This window comes from Syngnathus scovelli, chromosome 2 (genome assembly GCF_024217435.2).
Source record: "Syngnathus scovelli strain Florida chromosome 2, RoL_Ssco_1.2, whole genome shotgun sequence".
Classification (NCBI taxonomy): domain Eukaryota; kingdom Metazoa; phylum Chordata; class Actinopteri; order Syngnathiformes; family Syngnathidae; genus Syngnathus; species Syngnathus scovelli.
In genome coordinates, this window is record NC_090848.1 from 21,686,812 (window position 1) to 21,708,359 (window position 21,548).

The window sequence follows — 21,548 nt, forward strand, 5'->3', positions numbered from 1 at the left end:
GTACCAATATTATTTACCAACTATATTTGGGAAACGAATTGGCGCTAATGTGCTGTATACATTGTTAAATCTGATTATTATAATTTTTTTATCCTTAAATGTTCATGATATGGCTAAGTACCAATAGAGCGCGTGTATTTTTTTATGTTTTTATGAGTGTTACGTCTCATGGTATGTTGCAGTCAGATAAAATCTTTCACATTCCTAACCAGACGGTGGCGACAACACAATTGGTACTTTGTTGGTCGGTCGGCATTTTTTTTTTCTAAACAAAACGAAGAAGAAGCATTTTGTACTTCCGGTGTGCCATAGAGTATTGACCATATTCTAGGTTTGTGTTGTACTATTTGCTCCTTGACAAGCTTAACTAGTTACGTGTCTGAGCGTATAAATTTCAGGAATGTAAAGATACGGTCGTTTACTGATGCAATCCCCCTTTTCGATAACCAGCAATTCCTTGTCCCTCATGAAGTAAGACTCGTGTTGTTTGATACAAATATAGCTTGTATCGCTGGTTAGCTCGTTGACGTTAGCTGGTTGTGTTAGTGGTAAACCTTTTTCGAAACTTGGAGTTGCTCCTTCTAGTCTTGCATGTTAGGCTGAAGTAAACCCGTTAATACGACTGCGGTACCCTAGACCTGGTAAATAATTAAATCACTTCTCGTTTTACGATGGTGCTGAACGGCGTGTATAGAACGATTATGTACGTCGACATGTCATGCGTCATAACATGGTACGCCCAGTTTACCGTAAGGATTTCTGCTTTTACTCGAAATCTTTCTGGACTGGACACAAAGGAAAATGTTGTTAACTGTATGTTTTTATCGCCACAAATTAAATATGTACAATTATTCTATAAATGTGGAGCTTGCTCACCAGACCTTAGCCGTCCTTACATTTTTTTTTCGGAGCGAAGGCATTGCTAAACAAAACGTTTGACTGGATGCATTAAGAGTGAGTGTGCTAAAATTGACATTGAGTTCTCGTCAATTTTGCAAAGCGCATCAGTCTGAATAGAAAATGTTGTTTGCAACACTAGTAACAGCGTTCAATGTCAATGGATCTGAAAATAATTACAATTTGAGTACTTTTGTTTCACTTTGGTTTCCAGCATTTATTGCGCCATTCACTATAATAAGAAGCAATGGAACCACAATTAAATCATTGTTCTGTTTCAATAAGACTCAACATTTTGATTAGAAACCTAATCATAACTTTTCTTTCGTTTTGCCACTTCTGTGATCTCTTCAAGTGTGTGTGTGTGTGTGTGTGTGTTGTGATGAAGGTGGTGGAGAGTGGATGCTGATGGGGGACGAAAAAGAGACCTGGAAAGTTAAGACTCTTGAAGAAATATTACAGGAGAAAAAACGCAGAAAGGCATTAGAAGAGCGAACCGAAACCAAGCACCCGAACAATGTAAAGTATATCCAAAGACCAACATTTCCATTGAATTAATAATTGAAATAATCATCCGTTTTTTTTTTTACTGCAATGTCATTTTGCGTGTGACTCCATTCATCAGTAATTCTTATTTGTCTCTACCGCAGATTTCCCAAAGCATTGTTCCACAGACGGATGCTCGGGAAGCCAAACGAGAGACCCCGGAGGAAGGAGAACTACGGGATCAAAGGATGGAAATAACAATTCGCAATTCCCCCTACACTCGTCAAGATTCCACAGAGGACAGGTGCTTGCGCTAATCATCACACAGCTAAATACAGCAGCACAAAATCAAACTCAATCCTTTCCATGAGGCTCAAGTTTGTCTAATTTCAAACCGTATACAGGTAATTTTTTTAATTGCTTTAGGCTTATATTCCCTGATATTGGTTGAACTCCAAATTGTGCCACTTTTGGATTGTAAGACTTAGGAGGTACAATTGTATGCAACATCAGAAAAATACTGCCTAAAATGATCCATTCTTGTGGTTGGAAAATTCATCCCTGCAATAACAGCAAATCTTTTATCGTGCTTTTGTTAAAATGACAACATCTTCAGTCTCAGGGGACCTTGTTGTTAGAGAAATATCAGTCAGATTTTGTTTGTATTTTCTATACAGAGGAGAGGAAGACGATTCCCTAGCTATCAAGCCTCCACAGCAAGTTGCAAGAAAAGAGAAATCTCATCACAGAAAGGAGGAGAAAAGAAAAGACAAAAGACGCCATCGCAGCCACTCGGCTGAGGGTGGTGAGGAATTTCATTCCATAGGTTTTGTAGCACTAAGTGCGCATCTGCATCCACTGAAGGTGTCTTCCCTTGCAGCAGGGAAGCATGCACGGGCCAAAGATAAAGAAAGGGAGCGAGATCGCAGAAAGCGTCAGTGGGAAGAAGACAAAGCCCGACAAGACTGGGAGAGGCAGAAACGAAGGGAGCAGGCCAGAGCTCATTCACGCAGAGAGAGGTGAACACTATATGGGAAAGTCACTGTGCTAGAATCTTTGTTTAGGAGCCGTGAAAGTTATCACATGTCCCTACTGGAGAAGCTGTCTTGCCAATTACCGTATCTAGAGTGCAAGGCAGCACAGTATGTTTAATATGTGCGGCTTAAATACCTTGTGTGAATAGTGTTTGAAGCATTTTATTATTGAGTGCGGCTTGTATACCAGTGAGCGCAATAGAATACATTTTACAGTACTTTGAAAACAAAGTGCAACCGTGTCAGTTGTTTAGCATTGTTGCAGTTCTAACTGTGTGATACATGTTTAATAGTAATGTTTCTAACCACCAAAAATCTGAATTGACAAAATTGGGCTTCTGGTTGTCCGGACAGACCCCGACTGGAATCTCCTGGGTTTTTTTTGGACCACAGGGACCGTCTGGAACAGCAGGAGCGGCAACGAGAGCGCGACAGAAAACTGCGCGAGCAGCAAAAAGAGCAACGAGAGCTGAAAGACAGAGAGAGGAGGGCCGATGAGCGACGCAAAGAACGAGAGGGTCGACGAGACGGTCAGTAGTGGAATCCGGCTGGTAGTCCGGGATGGTTCATCAATCACTCTCGAGATGTTATAATCATTTTTTTTTTCACACTTTCATTTCATTTTGAATATCTGGCCTTACCAAGTCCTGGTCTGATACCTCGGCGATACTGTGTTGGCTTGGTTGGTGTGGATTATCTATCTATCTATCTATCTATCTATCTATCTATCTATCTATCTATCTATCTATCTATCTATCTATCTATCTATCTATCTATCTATCTATCTATCTATCTATCTATCTATCTATCTATCTATCTATCTATCTATCTATCTATCTATCTATACAGCATATCAATGTTGAAGCACGAAATAACGATGTTAACAAATTACGCAGTATTATTATTACATGACAATATATCAGAACTTAGTCCAGTAACAAAATAACAATCTTAAATGGTTAGTGAATCAATTTGACATGGTGCAACATTGATTGTGTCAGTAAAATCAAAGCGCTTTAACTTTTAGGAGGTAGGTTCTTATTAAGTTACAAATAAAACCAAACTCTATGGTCCACAGTGCCTTCACACCACCGAATGTTACCAGACGAGTACGGTGAGAAGCCGAAGCAAAGTCACCGCAGTCGCAGTCCTGCTCATGTCCCTCGAGAGAAAACGGAACCTGGCGAATTACGGAAAATCAGTGAGGACAATTATAACATTTCCTTCAATGCTGTAATAAAGAGTTGGGTAACTCGTGTTTTGCTTGCAGTGTCAAAGGAAGAGAGGACTGATGTTCAAGACCTACTCGCAGACCTCCAAGACATAAGTGACAGTGAAAGGAAAACCAGCTCTGCTGAGTCTTCCGGGGGTAAGGCATTATCAATGCAAGAACGAAAGTAAACATGCTCGCTTCAGGTAATCAGCAGGGAAATTTGGGGCCCCCTCTTCATTCACATGTCTATTTATCTAGCATCAAGATCTGGTTCTGAGGAGGAAGAGGGGGAGGAAGAGGAGTCCAGCAGCAAGACTGAGGGTGAAGAAGAAGGGGAGGAAGAGGAAGAGGAGGAGGGAGAGTCAGTTTCGGTGTCTGGTTCAGAGAGGTCTGAGCAGAGTGCAGGTAAGCAACAATTCCACATTGTTTTACTCTAATCCAGTGGTGTACTGCTTAACAGCGGGGCCCTGCCTTCTTGCAGAGGAACTGAGTGATGAGGAGCAGTCAGAGGAGGACTTTGAAGAGGAGCCGGAAAATGGAAATCACATTCCTGCAGGTCAACTACTGATCCTAATAGAACATTTTGTCATGATGTCTATTAGTTCATTTTGTCAGGCCAATGGCCAACATATATTTTAGTCCTTCTTTTTTCTATTCCTGATGTTCTGCACTTTATTTAGTTTTGTACGTCTGCCTTGAAGTTAATAATTTATTAGATTAGAGTGGTCAGTGATTCAATAAATTACATTTGAATCACAAAATGTACTTCACATGTACCACAAGAGGGCTTTTGAAATGCCTGCCCAGGATTCGGGGGCACATCTGTGATCCAAATGTAAATGTGAAGGCAGACCACTGAATGTTTTGGAGCCAAGCAAAAAACGCCTGTAATCATTTTCAGATTCACTCTTTCACCGCAGATGCTTTGACTTGCTTACTTTAACAGTGTGATACTGCACATTATAGTTAGAGTAGTTTAACACCGGCCTGTTATTCTTCATACACGGTTGTGTTTTGTTGTGTGATTCAGGTGTGTGAGAAGAATTAGAGTCCAGTATGTGCATTCAAGTGAACATGCTCCTTATCTTCCACCTTCATTCAACAGTACCAGAATCCCGCTTTGACCACGACACAGACGAAAGTGGTGAGGAGATGGAAGATGAGGAGGAAGAAGACGCAGGGGATGGTGACCCTACGCCGCAGTCGCAGACCCATTCACGTTCCCCCACACCTGAAGGAAACTATATTCCTGACTCCCCTCCGATTTCACCTGTGGAGCTCAAAAAGGAGCTGCCCAAATATTTGCCTGCTTTACAGGTGCATGTCAACACATCACACTTATTTAGTGTGAGACCATGAACATATAGTGGTCACAGCTCCAATAGACCCTTGACCCCGTTATTATTTGCATCCACCTAGCCAAATAAACTCGGTAGCTCTTCACAATGTAAATAATTGTGTTGCTGTTTTGAAGGGTTGTCGTAGCGTGGAGGAATTCCAATGTCTGAACCGAATTGAGGAGGGGACGTATGGTGTGGTGTACAGAGCCAAGGACAAGAAGACCGGTAAGGGAGTTGACGTGATGTGTCTGTAGGTGTTGCAGATCACATGTGTGGACTCATGAGTTACATGCTGCACTCATGTTTAGATGAAATTGTGGCATTAAAAAGGCTTAAGATGGAGAAGGAGAAGGAGGGCTTTCCCATCACGTCTTTGCGAGAAATCAACACCATTTTGAAGGCTCAGCACCCCAACATTGTCACAGTGAGGGTGAGAAAACATCTTTTCATAAACGTATACTTTTCCAGAGTCACGTGTTGCCTTTTAAGTGAGAACAATCTAATGTGTTGTAGGAAATAGTTGTTGGAAGCAACATGGATAAGATCTACATTGTGATGAACTATGTTGAACATGACCTGAAGAGTCTGATGGAAACCATGAAGCAGCCTTTTCTGCCAGGTGATAAATCATCTTGATGATTATAAATGATGCGTATCACAATTGTTACCTGCTGAAACGGCGCCGGTCAACCGTCTTGCAGGAGAAGTAAAAACACTGATGATTCAGCTGCTCCGAGGAGTTCGTCATCTTCACGATAACTGGATTCTCCATCGGGACCTGAAGACGTCCAACCTGCTGCTCAGTCACAAGGGCATCCTTAAGGTGGCTTTGCTTTCATGAACCATGAAGCATACAGTTTTTTTTCTATCACAGTGCCACAAAGAATATGTTTGAGCCTAAAGACAAAAAATGTGTTGATGGGTGTAGGTCGGTGACTTTGGATTAGCCCGTGAGTACGGTTCCCCCCTGAAGCCCTACACTCCCGTAGTGGTGACCTTGTGGTACAGATCACCAGAGTTGCTGCTTGGAGCTAAGGTTAAAGCACATCTTCACCAGACACATGCATGGCAGCCACTCACACGACCATGCAAATGCTGCAGCATTTAAAACATAAGATCATGTCGTCACCACTGATATTTTTACCCCCAAACATATTTCCAAATATAAACCAACATCTGCAAATCACTTAGCTTATGGAAACTCAGTTTTGACTTTTACGCAAAATGATTTACACATGTAAAAGGTCCAGCGGTCGTCACAGCACATCCACTTTCATAGGCGAGACAGACCGAAGTCGAAACGTGCCAGGCAGACTGTCTGCGTTGCTTTTATGGACTGCCACTGTGTTTTTTTTCTCCTTGCAGGAGTACTCCACAGCTGTCGACATGTGGTCTGTGGGCTGCGTATTTGGAGAGCTCCTTACCCAGAAACCTCTTTTTCCTGGAAAATCTGAAATCGACCAAATTAATAAAATATTCAAGGTAAATGTTCAGATTTATCATCACCGTCAAGGTGTTTAAAAACCGGTACATTTTGCAACCGCGTGTCAGAGGCGAGCTCGCAGCGCAGCTCTGCAGCGGACCACTGGGTAGAGCTGCTGGATCGTAGTGCCGAGGGGAAGAAACCAAGAAAGGCCACCCTAGTTGTCTGACTGAATGAGCTTGGCCTCATTCAGGCCTCTCAAATTATCCTACAGTCATTACCTGTAATGAAGCTTTTGAACACGTCTGGTTGAGTGGAAATATCCATCTGCCCTTGCAATAAGAGGGGCCCTGTGTTGTTTGTGTGGTCTTTAGGATCTGGGGTCACCCAGCGAGAAAATCTGGCCGGGCTACAACGAGCTGCCTGCTGTGAAGAAGATGTCTTTCACAGAGTATCCCTACAATAACCTACGAAAGCGCTTTGGTGCGCTGCTCTCGGACCAGGGCTTCGACTTAATGAACAAGTGAGTTTATTTCAAGCTTGATTGAAGTCAGTGCTGGGCCCCAAATCTGCTCAGTGCAGTCTAACTCACTGTGGAACCTTTTCAAATTTTAGGCTTGTGTTCTGGTCATCCATCAGAAACGTTGGCATATTTGTGTAGTTGTTTTACATTATGACTTGAAGTAAAACTGTCACTGACAATGTTTTTAGTCATTACTGACAGAATACCCAAATCAGATGTGAGCCACATGCAAATATCAAACAGATATGTCAGTTACAATCAGCAGGATTTGACAGTGGAAAAAAAAAAGCTCCCTCACATCAATGCGTTCTTACGTTGCTCTTTCCGTCGGTGGCTCCAGAGCTTTTTATTCGCGTCGTGCTTTTCTGGCCGCCTCACTTAAAACATGACAACAGTAGCGGACTGGTGATTCATCAACATGCCTGTGCTCCACTCCCATGTTCTGTTTCGCAGATGCACTCACCAAGGTGACGTTCCATACTACCAGGAAATGTTTTCACAAACATATCTATGATAAATTTGGCCTTGTGGTTCCAAGAGCAATTCATCTGGCAAAGTCAGTGTTGTTGAGCAAATTCTAGCAGGAGAAACATGCCTAGGTATTTACTCCCACCCACAGAGTCGTTGCATGCACCTGCAAAAAACCAACCTGCTTGTTGCAGTCTGGCAAATATAGTTCAATGGAAGTTTTTAGCCCCCCTTCTCGTCGTGAAAAGACAGCCTGGAGAGATACAGCCCATGTGAGGTCGACTCTGTAAAAAAAACGTTTTGTTTGAAAAGCGCCAGACAGACCCGCTGAATAAATGTTGAACGGTATATGTTGGCAACTGAATGTGTTTGCACAATCACACACTAGTGCGTGTGCAAACCTTTTAAGTCCAAGCAAGCCTTTGATATGCGGTTGGGTTCAATCGCAAGTTAACGTTCGAATGTTAACACAATCTCCAAACTGAAATATTCCCACCCTGATGTAAAGAACCTCTAGAGCAATATTTCCACTAGCAGTTACTGCTCGGAAGTGCTTCATAAGGAAAGAATTGTGTGCTCGGCAGCGAGTATATTGAGTATTGCGTGCGTTACCATGGGGGCTATGCTAAGGTTCCCAAGCAGCGTGAAGACAAAATCGAGCACCTGTAAAAATGATATAAAAATCATCTTTTGCATTTTTTTTTTTAGTGGTGGAAGCACATCATGTTTTTTTTTCTTAAGTCCACAAAGAGGACTCAACTGAAAATAAGAGGGCAATAAATCTCAAGTGCCCTGGCTGTTATGGTGTCTTCACATGAAGTGACTGTGGATTCTATTCCAGATTCCTCACCTTCTGTCCCAGTAAGAGGATCTTGTCGGATGAGGCACTCAAGCACGAGTACTTCCGGGAGACACCGCTGCCCATCGACCCATCCATGTTCCCCACGTGGCCGGCCAAGAGCGAGCAACAGAGGGTAAAGAGAGGCACCAGTCCTCGGCCGCCCGAGGGAGGCTTGGGCTACAGTCAACTGGTAAGGCCATTAAGTCCAACTTTCTCCATTACATAAAGCTGGTAGTCTTTCCGAAGGCTGCCTGTGTTAAATAGATTAAAGGCCGACAAGCCTCTGCTTTGTGTCTGCTTAGTTCCTTCTCGTGTTTTCCATGATGCGCAGCCTGACGCTTCTAATGTTTTCTGCAGTGGTACTACTACCCACAAGGAAGTTCAATTTCCACTATACGGGAATTGTATCTTTTGTAATACCCACCTCAAAGAATATCTTGTGACATAAGAGTGGAGGAGTTGAGGATTATAGAATTGATCAATATATGCTTTATTTGAAGTATAGTCTACTAGAGTAGTACTTTATTTGTTCCTGGATGCTGGTTGCAGGGTGAGCACCAATTTGTTCGTGTGTCAAAATTGTATCTTTCTTATATAAGTGTAAAACAAAGAAGCAGTAAACCACTAAAAAATGTCAATTATGAGAGTGCATCTTTTGTTGTTTTTTTTTTTTTGGGGGGGGGGTAAATTGCAAAAGATTATTACATATAGTAGTGTTAGTCTTCATTTACAAGCATGGTCAAGGAACAAATTATTATTATAGCCTAAGTACTAAGGCTACCCTTGTCTGCAAGCTGAATTCTTGCGGTATTTGTTAGTTCACAAAAACCCAGAGAATCCATCTTGTTCTGAGCTTGTTGATTTTCTCCGAGCCAAACCACTGGTGGTGCAAACCAATCAAAAAGCAACAATGTGTTTGGGGCTGGGACATGCGGCTGTGATAATAACAAGAAGCGCCGAGGCGGGGGCGATAATAAACCAAATGTGGCGTTGTTCTCAAGACGCCCTTTATCTACATTTACATGACAAAAATGACAACCATCATAAACCGCCATCACGTTACCATCATCAGCTGGTCAAAACAAGGCCAGCGACGATATCATCTGTTGTCGTGATTGGTCCAAACAAAAGTTTGGCATCGCTCAAATCAGCTTTATGTATTGCGCTGTATGTCCTGCCTCTCCTGAGCAGATCACAGTGGAGCAGTCCCACATTGATACTGTGAAGAACTCCTTTGATTCACGCAGCAATCTGGCTCTTGATACTTTAAAGTAGGGCTGCATCTAAACATTTTTTTAATAATTGATAAATCTGTCAATTAATTGATCAATCAGATTAAAAAAATATCTCCAACCCGAAAATTTGACAGTGCACAACTATGATTCAAATATTGGTTTTGTCTGTAACATGTCAAATAGGGAAAGATGTTACTCATTGTTTTCCCAAAGTAAAAGCAGATGTTTTATTTTGTCATCTTTTATGGTGGATTACACAAATCGGACAATATTTTCTCTTGAGAATCTAAATTTCTGAGCTGGACAATTTTGAATAACAAAAATATTAATTCATTAATTGATAATAGTTGGCCATTAATTATTATTGTTGCACCGCTAATCAAGAAACCGCCAGTCCTGGAACTTTTCCTACACGCACAGTTTTGTCCAATTTATGTTATGAAAAGAGTAGATTTTGAGTTTGAAAACCATGCTGTAACAATTGACTCTACTACAAAAATCAACACTGTATTGTACTATTTAATGTCTTAGCTGTCATTTGTTTATGTTGTACAACGATCGTGTTAAGCTGATCTTCTTACTGTGGGTCATGTCCCTATACCCTATTCTTAAACTTCTGCCATGTTGTTTGGCACTTCTGACTGCAGGGGGATGATGACCTAAAAGACACAGGCTTTCACCTGACCACCAGCAATCAGGGAGCGTCTGCAGTCGGTCCTGGATTCAGCCTGAAATTCTGAGCATGCTCCTTGGCTCTTAAAGACGAGCGCACCCATGGAACGCTGCCACTGGAATGAACTGCAAAGCAGATCAATACGCCATCAGCGCCAACTGTTGACGAGGACTGTCTCACACAAGAATGGTGGCTATGACGTGTTTCAAAGTGTTCAACTCTCTTCCACCTGTGTTATCACATTTTAGGAGTTTAGTATATTGTATTAGTTTTGTTTTTTTACGTTTGTGAGCGGTTCCAATTTTATGAATGGTGATGACGTTGCGTCAGTGATGTGAAATTGTTTTCCATCTGACACAACTACTCAAAACAGTCTGTTCGCTCAAATGACAAGGCAATTTTTTTTTTTTAAAACAAGAAATAAAGAAACATAAATGTCTATTTTGTAATTGGATTGCTTTGCACACACAATGGTGCTTTGCCAGAGGGGCAGGAAAAAAACACCCCCTCTTTTGAGCTGTCCAAGATGATGTCATTCTGCTTGTCGCCACGTAGTCTTTGCTCTGCCATTTCTAATTAAATGGGTCTTCAGTGATAGAATTGAATAAATCAACTCTTGGATTCATGGCCCACAAAAAAAAAAAAAAAAATAGGCGGCACACGTTTGCTCAGTTCAAGATGTTGTGACGCTTTAACAAAACAGACAGACAAAGAAGTCATTTATTAAGTTTGATCGGTCCCCCTGCCGTGGAGCTCTTCTGTTCAGTGTTCCACCTGGTGCGTTGAAGAAGAGCAGCCGGTGGATCATGTGACTGATGGTGTTTGGCACGAGACCGTCTGAGGAAAGCAAGTGAAGCATGTGAGGTGTTCCACATGTGCTTGCAGATCCAAATACTGTACTTCCAAAGGCCAGAGGAAACACTGCTTGTTCTTGATTTAAAAGAACTCTTTTGGCCGAGTGTGTACATTGTCGTACAACTCGCCTTCTGTAACCTCACCCCAAAAATAATAAAAGCCACGCTAGATATATTGGGTTGTCGGGGATGGGTCGTCAATATATTGTTAACTGAATCCTTCTATTGTGGTTTATTTAAGTGATTTTGAATTAAATCACTGGAATCTATTTGTTTTCCATCTTTAATGGTTATTATTCCAAGGTGATTATGCTGGCCATCCACAATGTAAAGAGATCCAATACAAGAACAGTTTCAAATGTTCAGTCTGTACAAGAGTAAACTGTTCAGACCCCCATCCCCACAAAAAAAAAATCTAATTTTTGTGTTTTTAATGAGGAAAGTATCCCTGTACTTTATAGAAAACAGAGGAAATGCTATCAGTGGGAAGTGGAGGCTATGCTTAAGGCAAAGTTTGGTTGTTTTAAATACACATGTAATTCTTTGTTTTATATTTAGTTTGCCAGTAAACTTAAATTAGAGTACCAAAAAAAATGTGAGGATTCGCTTCGGGATCTCCCAACTGTTTTCAGTGCCCAAAAATACTTACGATCATGAATTGTTTATTTTCCTCACAACATGAAATGACATTTGCACAATGACTGTCAACAATACAAAGAACAGAAAGTACAAAAGAAATATGTGCCCAAGTGAATGAAATGCGTGTGTGTGCTTAGTTCAGAGCCAGTGAGGCCTTCAGAACCGCACACGCACCCTCCATGAGTAATTGGTGAGAACTTTGTCTTTTTTCTTCACGATGCAGGTGTATGTGCCCTCGTTGATGGCATTGGCCACGATAGTGATGTGGTCGTCCTTCAAAGATATGTAATTTGGGTGTGAGAACTCCAGAAGCTCGCCGTCCTTGTACCAGCTGAAGGTTGTGAGATGGCACTCAGTGAAGAAGCAGCACAACAAAAGAGGTGAGCAAATGGTGATCGTACTCACAATACTTTGCCTTTCTTCGACGCTATTTTTTTCCCGCAGCGGAACGTTAGCTTTTTGCCCTCGACCACAAGCTTGTGTTTGGTCCTCGGAGGTGCCGGAGTGGACGCCACAGTTGGGAAAGGGAATTCTGAAGGGAAAAAAAAAATCAACCGTCGGTTACTATGTACTTGCTGGCCACAACTTTTAATGTAGTTAACATTAAAATATTGCTACTGATTGTCATTCTTAGAACTTGCTTGCCATTTAGGCAATAAGCAATTGCTAAGGGTGTCATGGCCTCCAGGTGGATTTTCGCCCGTCAGTGTAATCATCACTAACCGGGTAGAGTAACAATGGAGCTCTCAGTCATCACAAATGGAAACACCCCACCCGTCTCGTGTGTGTTTGCTACGTGACAGCTTTGCTTGAGTCTATGTACAGTTGGTGTCAGCAGAGAGAATCACCAAGAAGTGCAGTACCTTTGAATACCAGAGACATTTTTACAGAGATGTTCTTGTTAGGTAAGGTTCAAATTTCTATTTTATTTTTTGATTGGATAAAGTTTGGAGGTTGTGTAATGTATGTATATGCAGACCCATGCTCCATTTCAGATGCTGACAACAATGTATCGTTGTTTGCCAACTGCTAAAAGATAGAAGAAGAAGACAAAGATGGCAAAGCATTAAGGTAGCTGGTGAAGATTTTTTGATGGACTTTAATCCACCAGGAATCTACTTTTGGCCACATGCAACAAGGGATTATGGTTAAGGTAAGCAAAAATAAAAAATATGTGACTGTGTGTGTATAAGTGTATATATGTATGTGCATATATGTTTATGTGTATACAGGTATGTGTATGTGCAGTATATGTAAGGGGTGTGGTTCCCACTAAATTTAATTTGAATTGTATCACAACCCATGTGCGAAATGTGTCTATTTTATTAGAGAAATGCACACCCCTACTTATCACAATAAAAATGTATTTCTTTTCAATAACTTCTCTCTGAGCTGTGGCCAACCTCGCTATCAAGTGAAAGTCCGCTTAGAGAAGAGTCGCTCTCTCTAATGAAGCAGAAATCCAAATTGACCTGGTGTGTCTCTAACCCTGGAGCCACAGTCTAAAATTCCAGAGGTTTGGAAGGGCTCAGGAATTTTCCACAGCCGTACGACGTCTCCCAATCAACAATGAAGAACAGATTAGAGTGAGCCAAGGAATCGTATCCTCCTGCCTCCCCGCTCTGTCCCCTGTTGCCGGCCGAAACATCGGAAAGCAACAACAAAGCGGGTGGAGCCATTTTGTGTTGTGCAAGAGGGGCCCTCTGACATGAGTTTGTAGCAAATGTACACAACTGGCTCATTGCTGTCATTGATTTGGTATGAACTGTGAATGCATGACTTAGATCGGTACTTTTACTAGTTTGGACTCACATTTCTGCATTGGCAAACGGACATAGAAAAGTCTTCAAACTTCCCTCTACTTCGACCGGTGCTATCTTACCATAACAGAAATCACAGCTGGAGGGGCAGTGCTTCTGCATCAGCTTGCGCTTGCTTTCACAAAAGCCTTTACGAGCCCACGCCGGACAAATGAAGAAGCGGTCCAAACATCCTGGAGAAGACAAAGGACACAATGTGAGCAAATACGCTCAACTTAACGTGTGCCAAGTGGATCATGTCACGACAAAGTCCCCGTGCATGAAGGCAGTCAGTTCTTGATACTTGAGAAATGACGACAGACACAATTTCTACTGTTGTGTTTTAATCTATGGATTGAGGGAGGATTTGGATCATACCGTAGAGACGGTGCAAACCCCACACTTCGTCCTGCGTGATGAGCTTGCGGCCGGTCAGCGTTGCATTCAGGTGCATGATTGCTTTCGGGTCCCTGGAGTGCATAAGTCCCAGCACGTGGCCTATCTCGTGTGTCGCCACGTGGACCAGGTCTGTCAGCCAAACCCCTGCAACAAAGCACACGCCGCTCAGCGCGCATTCACCGGAAACCTCGGCTGAGCATAAACCACCGTGAGGACTGCGTGCCTTTCTTCCAGCTGAACCGCATGTTCCCCAGAATCCAGTATTCATGATCGTCGAAGTGGATCTCGCCTGTCGGCGGGAAAAAGGCGTGAGCCAATTCTCCCGTGATGCCGTCGAAACAGTGGTGCAAGTAAGACTGCAGACAGTCTGTGTGGTTGACGGGGTAAAAGCCTGCCAAAAACACAAACACGCAACTGGAGCTCAGAGCCCAGTTGCAGAGATGGCAAAAGTACTCCCACTTGATATAAATGTACAGATATTATGGATATAAAAAGTCTACACACCCCTACTCAGAGCCCAGGTTTTTATTATTTAAAAAAGGCCAAGATAGTAAATAATTTCAAAATTCCATCTCACATTCAGAACTAGATGAAAGTACTTACTGAGGATCATTAATGTGATCTGTAATTGGACCTTGACGCTAAGCAGAAAGTGCAGAATAACATTTGGGTTTCTGAATCTGTCTTATGTTTATCCTCTGAATTATTTACCTGTAAATTGTTTCCTTCCATATTTAGAAAAGTTATATTAGAAGGAGTTGTGGTAGTAACCATTATGCACGTACCTCACTTTTTTGTCAGCCACACACCCTTTTTGAAGTATTAGTGAGGGCTACGTCAAATATTATTTTTAGTCTGTGTTGTGGGCCACTAAAAAACAGTGGGTCACAAATGGCCCCCGGGCCATAGTGTGGACACCACTGGTGTACTTGGTGCTTGTTTTAAGAAGAAAACAATGGTATTACATGTCACATGTTGTTTAAAAGCTAGCTTGCGCTTGACTTTTATGCTATCAAAACCATGGTAACTAATTAAAGTAACCTCAAAAAACAGTAGGATGGAAGTTGTTAAGCCTCTGTGTTTTTCATTCAAAAATCTCTTGCTTTGACTCTACTACTCATGAGGCACGATCGCACAAAATGAGTTGGCGGTCCTCTACCCACCGATCTTAATGTCCGCCTCCTGATCCGCCGGCACCTCTCGGAAGCTGAAGGGTGAGATGTCGCTCCACATCGTGAAAGCCTTGGCAATGCCTCGTCGTGTGTCCGTGGCATTAATTAGGTTTGTAGGGTAGGACAGCAACCTGATTCAAAACAAAAGACACTTAATACATTACAGCACAGGAAGATAATACAAGTCATTTTTCCTGGTATTCTACAAATTTACATGTCATCACTTTTATTTGGATTATCTTGAAGTCCCTTCATTTCTAAGTGAATGAAGCGTGTATCTTGTATGCAGGTAAAGTGGAACCACTAAAGTCCTCAAGTTTACTGTTCGGAGGTCAGACAACAATCCATTATCTTATTATGTTCACAAGAAATGAAATGGAGCCTTGAGATATAAGTGACAGTTTTCTAGATAGGAGGCATTGCTCTGCCAATTTTTTAACTATTTTCCTTATTGGAAAAATTTGCTATAGACACTTTAGTTGTTCCATTTTGGGGGAGTCTGGAATGGATTACTGGCATTTGCATTTATTTCAAAGCAGAAAGCTGTTTTGAGATGCAACTTTTTAAGTTACACTCATATCACCGTTTATAGACCACAGTATTAATTTATTTGAGCAGTGATTAGCTTTCACAATTTAGTTACCTGTACAGTTACTGTCAAGGCTTCCTAGTGGCGTAAAATGTATTCTAAAGACAAACGATGTCTCAATTTTGAATATAGCGGTTCCATATGCATATGCAACAACGCTTTGTAGTAAATATTGACAAGGATACTTGTATGTGAGCTTGAACTTGTCCCATTTGAGCTTCTCCGGGGTGAGGGTGTAGCGCTTGTTCCTGGAGAGGTGCAGCACTTGCGAGTGGGCCTCTTTGCGCATTCCGATGAGCAACACAGTGGTGTAAGCTTCTTCCTTGGACAAAGAAAAACCTTTGATTAATCACCTCACACGGGCCCTCAAAGAGAATTTAGGACTTTGGCGGCAGGTTGAAGCAGGTTTGAGGAAGCTTGCGCGGAAATTGAGGGCGATGGATGACTGTTTTTTGGCAGAATACAAGCGTCAGAAGGCTTGCAAGCATAAATTCCATTTGTCATATAACGGTAACAACAGTGCAGGGCTGCTACTATTTCACTGCCTCGCAAGTGAGACACTTACTATGTTTTCATGCACTGGAATTCCATCTCATGGAAAATGAAGAGGTCAGCAGTGAAAGTGCTTTCCAAACATGAAGTATGATGGGGATTTGGAGTACAAATTCCAGGTAATAACACCTGGATTACAGACGTTTTGTAAAGCTTTCACAGGCTATCACCGGGTCCCTTGATGGTTCAGTACTCTCATAAATAAACTGTGACTTGACTCAGGTTTTACTTTGTCTTGGCAGCAATATTTCATATGGTAATGCACTTTGACTGAGATGGCACTTTGACTGAGATGGCATTGACTTTCCCAACTATGAGTCAATGCTACTCTATCATCTTGATAAAGATATTACAGTACAGAGGTACCCTGAGATACGAGTCACTCGAAACTATTCTTCAAAAAAGAGACTCTAAGCTTTTTATTGCCGTGCCCAGTTGATGTTTACTTTCAAACTAAACCTTAAACAAAGTAAATTACATGTATTGTATTTACAACAGCCACATATGTTGGCCTTAATAATGTCAATTTAGCTTCATGCTAACAAACAATGCAAAATTCCATAGATAGGTCAATGATTAGCATTAGTGTCTGTCGCAGTGAAATAACTTAGCGCAACAGTCATGCAATCTTTATGCTTTGTCTTTTACGCCGTGGTGTCAACTTCCTATGCTATTGTGAGAATAGTTTGAAAAAGGCCCATACTTGGATACATTTGGAGTAGAAGAACTTCATGGAAATCTTCCCACAAGAATGGAAGGTTAATACTGTGCAGTTGAGGCTAACTGCATATTTTGCGTAAGTGTCGACATTGAGATAAGAATTATGCTTTAAAAAAAACTTGTCAGTCTTTACTTCAGCATTATGAAAAACTAGCAAAGAGCACTTAGTCACAGTTGCAATTTGCTCCAAACTCTCAGCTTCCTGTTTCTGCCTCACCCAATCAAGATAAATGGATGCAACGCTTCCTTCGCTTCCTTTCCAAAATAGTGAACCCAGAGGACACACGGTCGGTCCCACACTGTACTTGCACTGTTACATGCTTTTTATTCGCCCACTTCAGTTGATGTAAGGCAGGGGTATTCAATTGGTTTTGTCCAAGGCACCACCATTATAACTAAGAAGCAACTCGGGGACCACTGCTTTAACGGAATATTGTTTTATTTTGCACCAAGGGAGGATCGACCTGTACAGGTTATTTATTTGCATCTGTATGTCTATTTTGGGAATCTCAGCTACTTTTGACAAAATTTGGATGGGTTAATGATTCACAAAATTAGCTGGAAAATAAATCCAGTCTAAATAATAAATCCATTTTATTTTTAAAAATTTTACAATTGTTTTCCATTTCCAATTTCATGGACCACCTGCAATACCGCCACGGACCACTAGTGGACCGCGGACCACCGGTTGACAATTTCTAACGTAAGGGAATAAAATGCTCACTAATAAATTTCAATGAATTCCCCTGCCATGTTGCATGTGTCAGTGCCGATATTTCTGACATGTGTAGCTAATTTTAAATTGCACATGCTAACAAGTAATGATGTACCGTAAACTATGAGGCACTCTAGACTAAACAGCAGACTTGAAGGGTAAACATTCTTGACAAACACTCAGTGAGCATCTTTAGGCGATCAGGTCCTAAACCCTTGAATCGCCCCAATTCTTCCTTTTTTTTTTAATGTTTAGAAGGGAATGAAAAGACTCATTAGTTACTAATCTCATTTGTCTGGCTGGCCCTCCTTCCACAGATGCTTATCTCAGGATGTTATGTAACCCCGCAGGAGCACCACTGATTGACACAGAATGAAAGCGTGTCGCGAAGGAAATGAAATAAAGCTATTTCTCATCATTATCACAGCCAGAGGGAGGCACGGTTGGATGCCCAGGCCCAGTACGGGCCAACAATAAATCAACGTAGACATATTCAAGGCTGGATCCCTGCGTGAGTTGCGCATTGAAATTTAAATATGCAGACCCAGAAAGTGAGATATTTTGTTACTCTAGTAACAAGCCCTGGCAGAATTGACAAAATCACCAGTGTCGAAAGATGTTTACTCAGTTGTTTCATTTTGTTGGAAAAAAACAACAACAGAAGAGATCGCAGACATGATACAAAACAAGTCATTTTAAATGGCGAGTTTCTGACTAACAAACACCAAAAGGAATCAAGAAAACATCCATGTGGTTCTCAGTACTCATATTTATAGACCAAGCAGCAGGAAAAAATATGGAATTACTCAATTTTTAGGGTGGGAATTGGAATTATGAAACAACAAAAGAACACTTTAACACAGCGCTAGCACTCTGTTGCACCACGTCTGGCTTTTCTAGCAGCTGGCAGTCTCAGAGAGACGGACTTTAGGAGTGATAAACAGTACTCTTCATCAATATGGCTCCAGCTTTCTCTGATTACTTTTGGCAGCTCATCTTTGCAGGTTGGAGCCTTTGTCATGAACCATTTTCTTCAACTTCCACCAAAGATTTTCTATTGGATTGAGATCTGGCCTTTTTACCTTATATTTCTTTCATAAAAGGAATGTTTTCACAGTTTTTTTTTCTCCAGAGCTAAATGCATTGATAATGTTGTTTGTACTGGGTTCAGATTTTAGACACATTTGACTGCGAGCAACCACCATCTTCTGCAAAATGTGTAATGATTCACATTTTTTGGGGAAAATCCTCTCCTCTGTTTTAATTGACATCTCTCATGTTGGAGCCATGTTTCATGTCAGTCCACTTAGTGCAACATCTCTCCAAGGTGTAATCACTCCTGTAGACAACTTGGAGACTGCCTATGTGTCCACGTGTGTGCCATTCCCTCGCCTGCCATAGCTTTGCCAGAGCCAACTGGATGATTTTAAAATATAAATAAGCAGTTCAGACAAATAATAGATTAATGTAATAAATATGATGCATTCAATGAATGAATTTCTGCAATCACACAGAAGGTTTGAGGCACACGTTTGTCATATGAATAAAATACATGTCCCGATCAAACACTTTACAAGCAGTGCACTGCATAGACGCCTCACGAGTAGTAATGAGGCAATGTGGTACTTATGCCATACAGTATGTTACAGGCTGAGCCTGACCCTAAAAAAAAGTGCAATATGGGAAATAGAAATATAGTATAACATTTGTCCAATAAGAAAAGGACATGCATTTGTAAGCTTCTTCAGCCTCCATATGGTATATGGTTAGGAAGAAACAAGTAGTAGAAAAGGTTTAATCCATAGCAGCAATTATGCAGTGCACAAAACTGCATAATTGCTAATTGTCAACTGCTAGTTGACATTTGCATGCTATTAGTACTAGAGAAGCACTAGACGAATAGAATTGTGTCACTGCTAGTACTAGTAGCACAATAGTATTAGTAGTGCAGCACAGTTGTTTCCTAGTGAGTTTTAATTATGTACCCAAAGGCTAAAAGTGGCAGTTGGTAAGACGTTTGTATAAATTGTTGAACTAGTGTGCTGAACTGTTTGACTTGTGAGGACAGTGTGAACTAGTGCATGGACATAAAGTTGGATATCTTGTTTGAACATTTGTAATATCCAGCTTACACGGGAACTTTTCTACATTTTCTACTAGTGAGGACAATTTGGACTTTAAGGTGGATATTAATGATAAATGCATAAATGCCTTTCCATACGAAAGGAAATACATTTAATGCCACATCTAATTACCTTCATCAGTTTTTAATCCATTAAACAAAATGCAGTCGGCATGGTATAGCCAGCAAACGGGAGAATAGAAATGACACCAGAGGAGCCTGTAGCGCAAGAGGGTCCCCCCCAGCATACCTCGGTCCTCCACGAGGGAAACGCGGCGCTCCGGGGCATCCCTCCGAGCAGGAGGCTGAGCAGGGCGGCCGCCAGCACAGTCGTCCACCCCCACTTCCTCGTCGGACAACTACCCCACATGGCGGCGGTGCGGTGGCACCTCCCGGAGAACGGCGTCGGAAAACGGTCCATCGAGCAGCTACTCCTCGGCCATCGCGCTCGCTCCGCCGTGCGCCGGAGGCTCTGCAGGTCCCGAGTGGGAAGGGAAGTGAGTGTATGTTAAGTGCTCACGATGCAGCTCCGCTCGCCTGATCGCCTCGCCGCGCCGCGCCGCGCCACAGGCTTGGTTTCACATTACTGCGCACAGGGCAGCAGGTCAAAGTCGAGACGCTCTAATTGGAACCAAACGCGCTCTGTCCATCCTGGAGCTACAGCACACTTCTCCAGTCTGGCTGCAGCCTGGCTTGCAGTCGTAGCACGTGGCCCAAAACTTCAAACTTGGCTTTTAAGTTTTCTATTCCCCCCCTTAATATGCAGCTCTACTGCTTTTCGCCAGAGGTGGCAAAAGTACTCAAATTATGTCATGAGCAGGGAGAGAGGAAAAAAAGTTGCAGTACTCCATAATGAACTCAGTTACACAGTACTGCAAACTATGATCACATTTTTATTAAATAATGTACCTGATTACATATAGAAACATAAGGAACATTTAGTTTTTGATTGTATACAAATAGTTGAGTCTCTGGATTGCCAGCCTATCCGGCAAGGGGAGAATTAACAAAAGTGAGTACCACCCCTCACATATTTGTAAAGAAACGACAGCGTTCACTAGAGCTTCACAGGTTGCCTTTGGAATCCACTTCCACTCCTCTTTGTTGAAATTCCCCACTAACCATCTTAAAGTGCCCCAGTGAGGCTCAATAGGCTTAGGTCTGTAGAGACATGCATGCTTGGCCAGTCCATCACTTGTACCCTCAGCTCAGTTAGCTGTTTGAAACATAACCCCCACGAATCCTTAACAGATGAAAATCCATGAAGTATTGTGTTTTTAATGTATTATTTCAAAGTGTTAAGCATAATAGTACAATACAAACTATGCAAGGTGCAAGTATTTGTATCCGTTTGACATTGTAGTATCTGCGTGGATTGAAAAGATAGGTGAATGAGGGTGTTCAGGTGTCTGGTTGCCAGTTTGCATGTTAAAAAACATGATGTGTTCTGGCAGCTCATGTACGGATGTGCTTTTTTGGTGTTTGTTTTCCTGTTGTTCAATATTAAAGAAATTAAAAATACACAGATGGCTGGGTTTATCCTTGACCACCTTTGATGGGATTATTGCAAATGTGCAATTGTGTAAAACCACTTTTACTTGATCGTAGACACATTGCATTTTATCTTTTTTTTTTTTTTAAAGCGTGAAATTATCCCAAACTAAGTTTGGACATTCTCTGTCCTTTATGCGCTCTTTCTTTCTGGCTTGCCTTTACTGGGACATAAATCTACAGTGTGAAAAATGATTTCCCCGAAATCCCACATTACAGCGAATAATCAAAATTAGATTTACGTACAAATTAAAAATCCGTTGCACTGTGCGATTGGAAAAATCAACGATATGATGAGGGATA

General features: G+C 41.7%; 2 protein-coding genes across 8 annotated transcripts; one reads left to right on the forward strand and one right to left on the reverse strand.

Annotated features, from left to right (window-relative positions):
* The first annotated feature begins 218 nt into the window (after positions 1 to 218).
* cdk11b (cyclin dependent kinase 11B) lies at positions 219 to 10,572 on the forward strand. 5 transcript variants are annotated; one of them, XM_068649291.1, is made up of 20 exons: positions 326 to 471; positions 1,286 to 1,416; positions 1,548 to 1,687; positions 2,061 to 2,188; positions 2,264 to 2,402; positions 2,772 to 2,947; positions 3,496 to 3,618; positions 3,688 to 3,786; positions 3,889 to 4,035; positions 4,112 to 4,186; positions 4,736 to 4,947; positions 5,105 to 5,195; positions 5,279 to 5,400; positions 5,484 to 5,589; positions 5,672 to 5,793; positions 5,899 to 6,006; positions 6,336 to 6,452; positions 6,768 to 6,916; positions 8,226 to 8,415; positions 10,108 to 10,572. In XM_068649291.1, the coding sequence occupies exons 2-20, from the start codon at positions 1,300 to 1,302 to the stop codon at positions 10,198 to 10,200; spliced, it is 2,454 nt and encodes an 817-aa protein (XP_068505392.1). In that variant the 5' UTR covers positions 326 to 471; positions 1,286 to 1,299; the 3' UTR covers positions 10,201 to 10,572. The 5 variants fall into 5 exon arrangements, with proteins under 5 accessions (XP_049610584.1, XP_068505392.1, XP_068505393.1 ...); XM_068649292.1 differs by having other exon boundaries at positions 2,811 to 2,947; XM_049754627.2 differs by having other exon boundaries at positions 219 to 331; positions 2,811 to 2,947; positions 3,496 to 3,786.
* Positions 10,573 to 11,632: 1,060 nt separating this feature from the next.
* mmp23ba (matrix metallopeptidase 23ba) lies at positions 11,633 to 20,456 on the reverse strand. Of its 3 annotated transcripts, none has more exons than XM_049754749.2 (8): positions 19,945 to 20,456; positions 15,771 to 15,907; positions 14,988 to 15,127; positions 14,048 to 14,113; positions 13,804 to 13,968; positions 13,509 to 13,619; positions 12,032 to 12,158; positions 11,633 to 11,957 (listed from the first exon to the last, which is right to left on the reverse strand). In XM_049754749.2, exons 1-8 carry the CDS (start codon positions 20,113 to 20,115, stop codon positions 11,783 to 11,785), a joined length of 1,092 nt encoding a protein of 363 aa, XP_049610706.1. In that variant the 5' UTR covers positions 20,116 to 20,456; the 3' UTR covers positions 11,633 to 11,782. The 3 variants fall into 3 exon arrangements, with proteins under 3 accessions (XP_049610706.1, XP_049610705.1, XP_049610707.1); XM_049754748.2 differs by having other exon boundaries at positions 14,048 to 14,215; positions 19,945 to 20,453; XM_049754750.2 differs by having other exon boundaries at positions 14,048 to 14,215; positions 15,771 to 15,903; positions 19,945 to 20,092.
* Between the last annotated feature and the right edge of the window lie 1,092 nt (positions 20,457 to 21,548).

Bases quoted from the DNA above. Each gene is read 5' to 3' on its own strand.
- cdk11b (XM_049754627.2), top strand. From the start codon at position 1,300: ATGCTGATGGGGGACGAAAAAGAGACCTGGAAAGTTAAGACTCTTGAA. The intron at 2,189-2,263 runs GTGAGGAATTTC...CTTCCCTTGCAG, and splicing joins CAGCCACTCGGCTGAGGGTG to CAGGGAAGCATGCACGGGCC. The intron at 2,948-3,495 runs GTCAGTAGTGGA...TATGGTCCACAG, and splicing joins ACGAGAGGGTCGACGAGACG to TGCCTTCACACCACCGAATG.
- mmp23ba (XM_049754748.2), bottom strand. From the start codon at position 20,115: ATGGACCGTTTTCCGACGCCGTTCTCCGGGAGGTGCCACCGCACCGCC. The intron at 15,128-15,770 runs GTATCCTTGTCA...GTTTTGAATCAG, and splicing joins AAGTTCAAGCTCACATACAA to GTTGCTGTCCTACCCTACAA. The intron at 11,958-12,031 runs GTGAGTACGATC...CACAACCTTCAG, and splicing joins TCGAAGAAAGGCAAAGTATT to CTGGTACAAGGACGGCGAGC.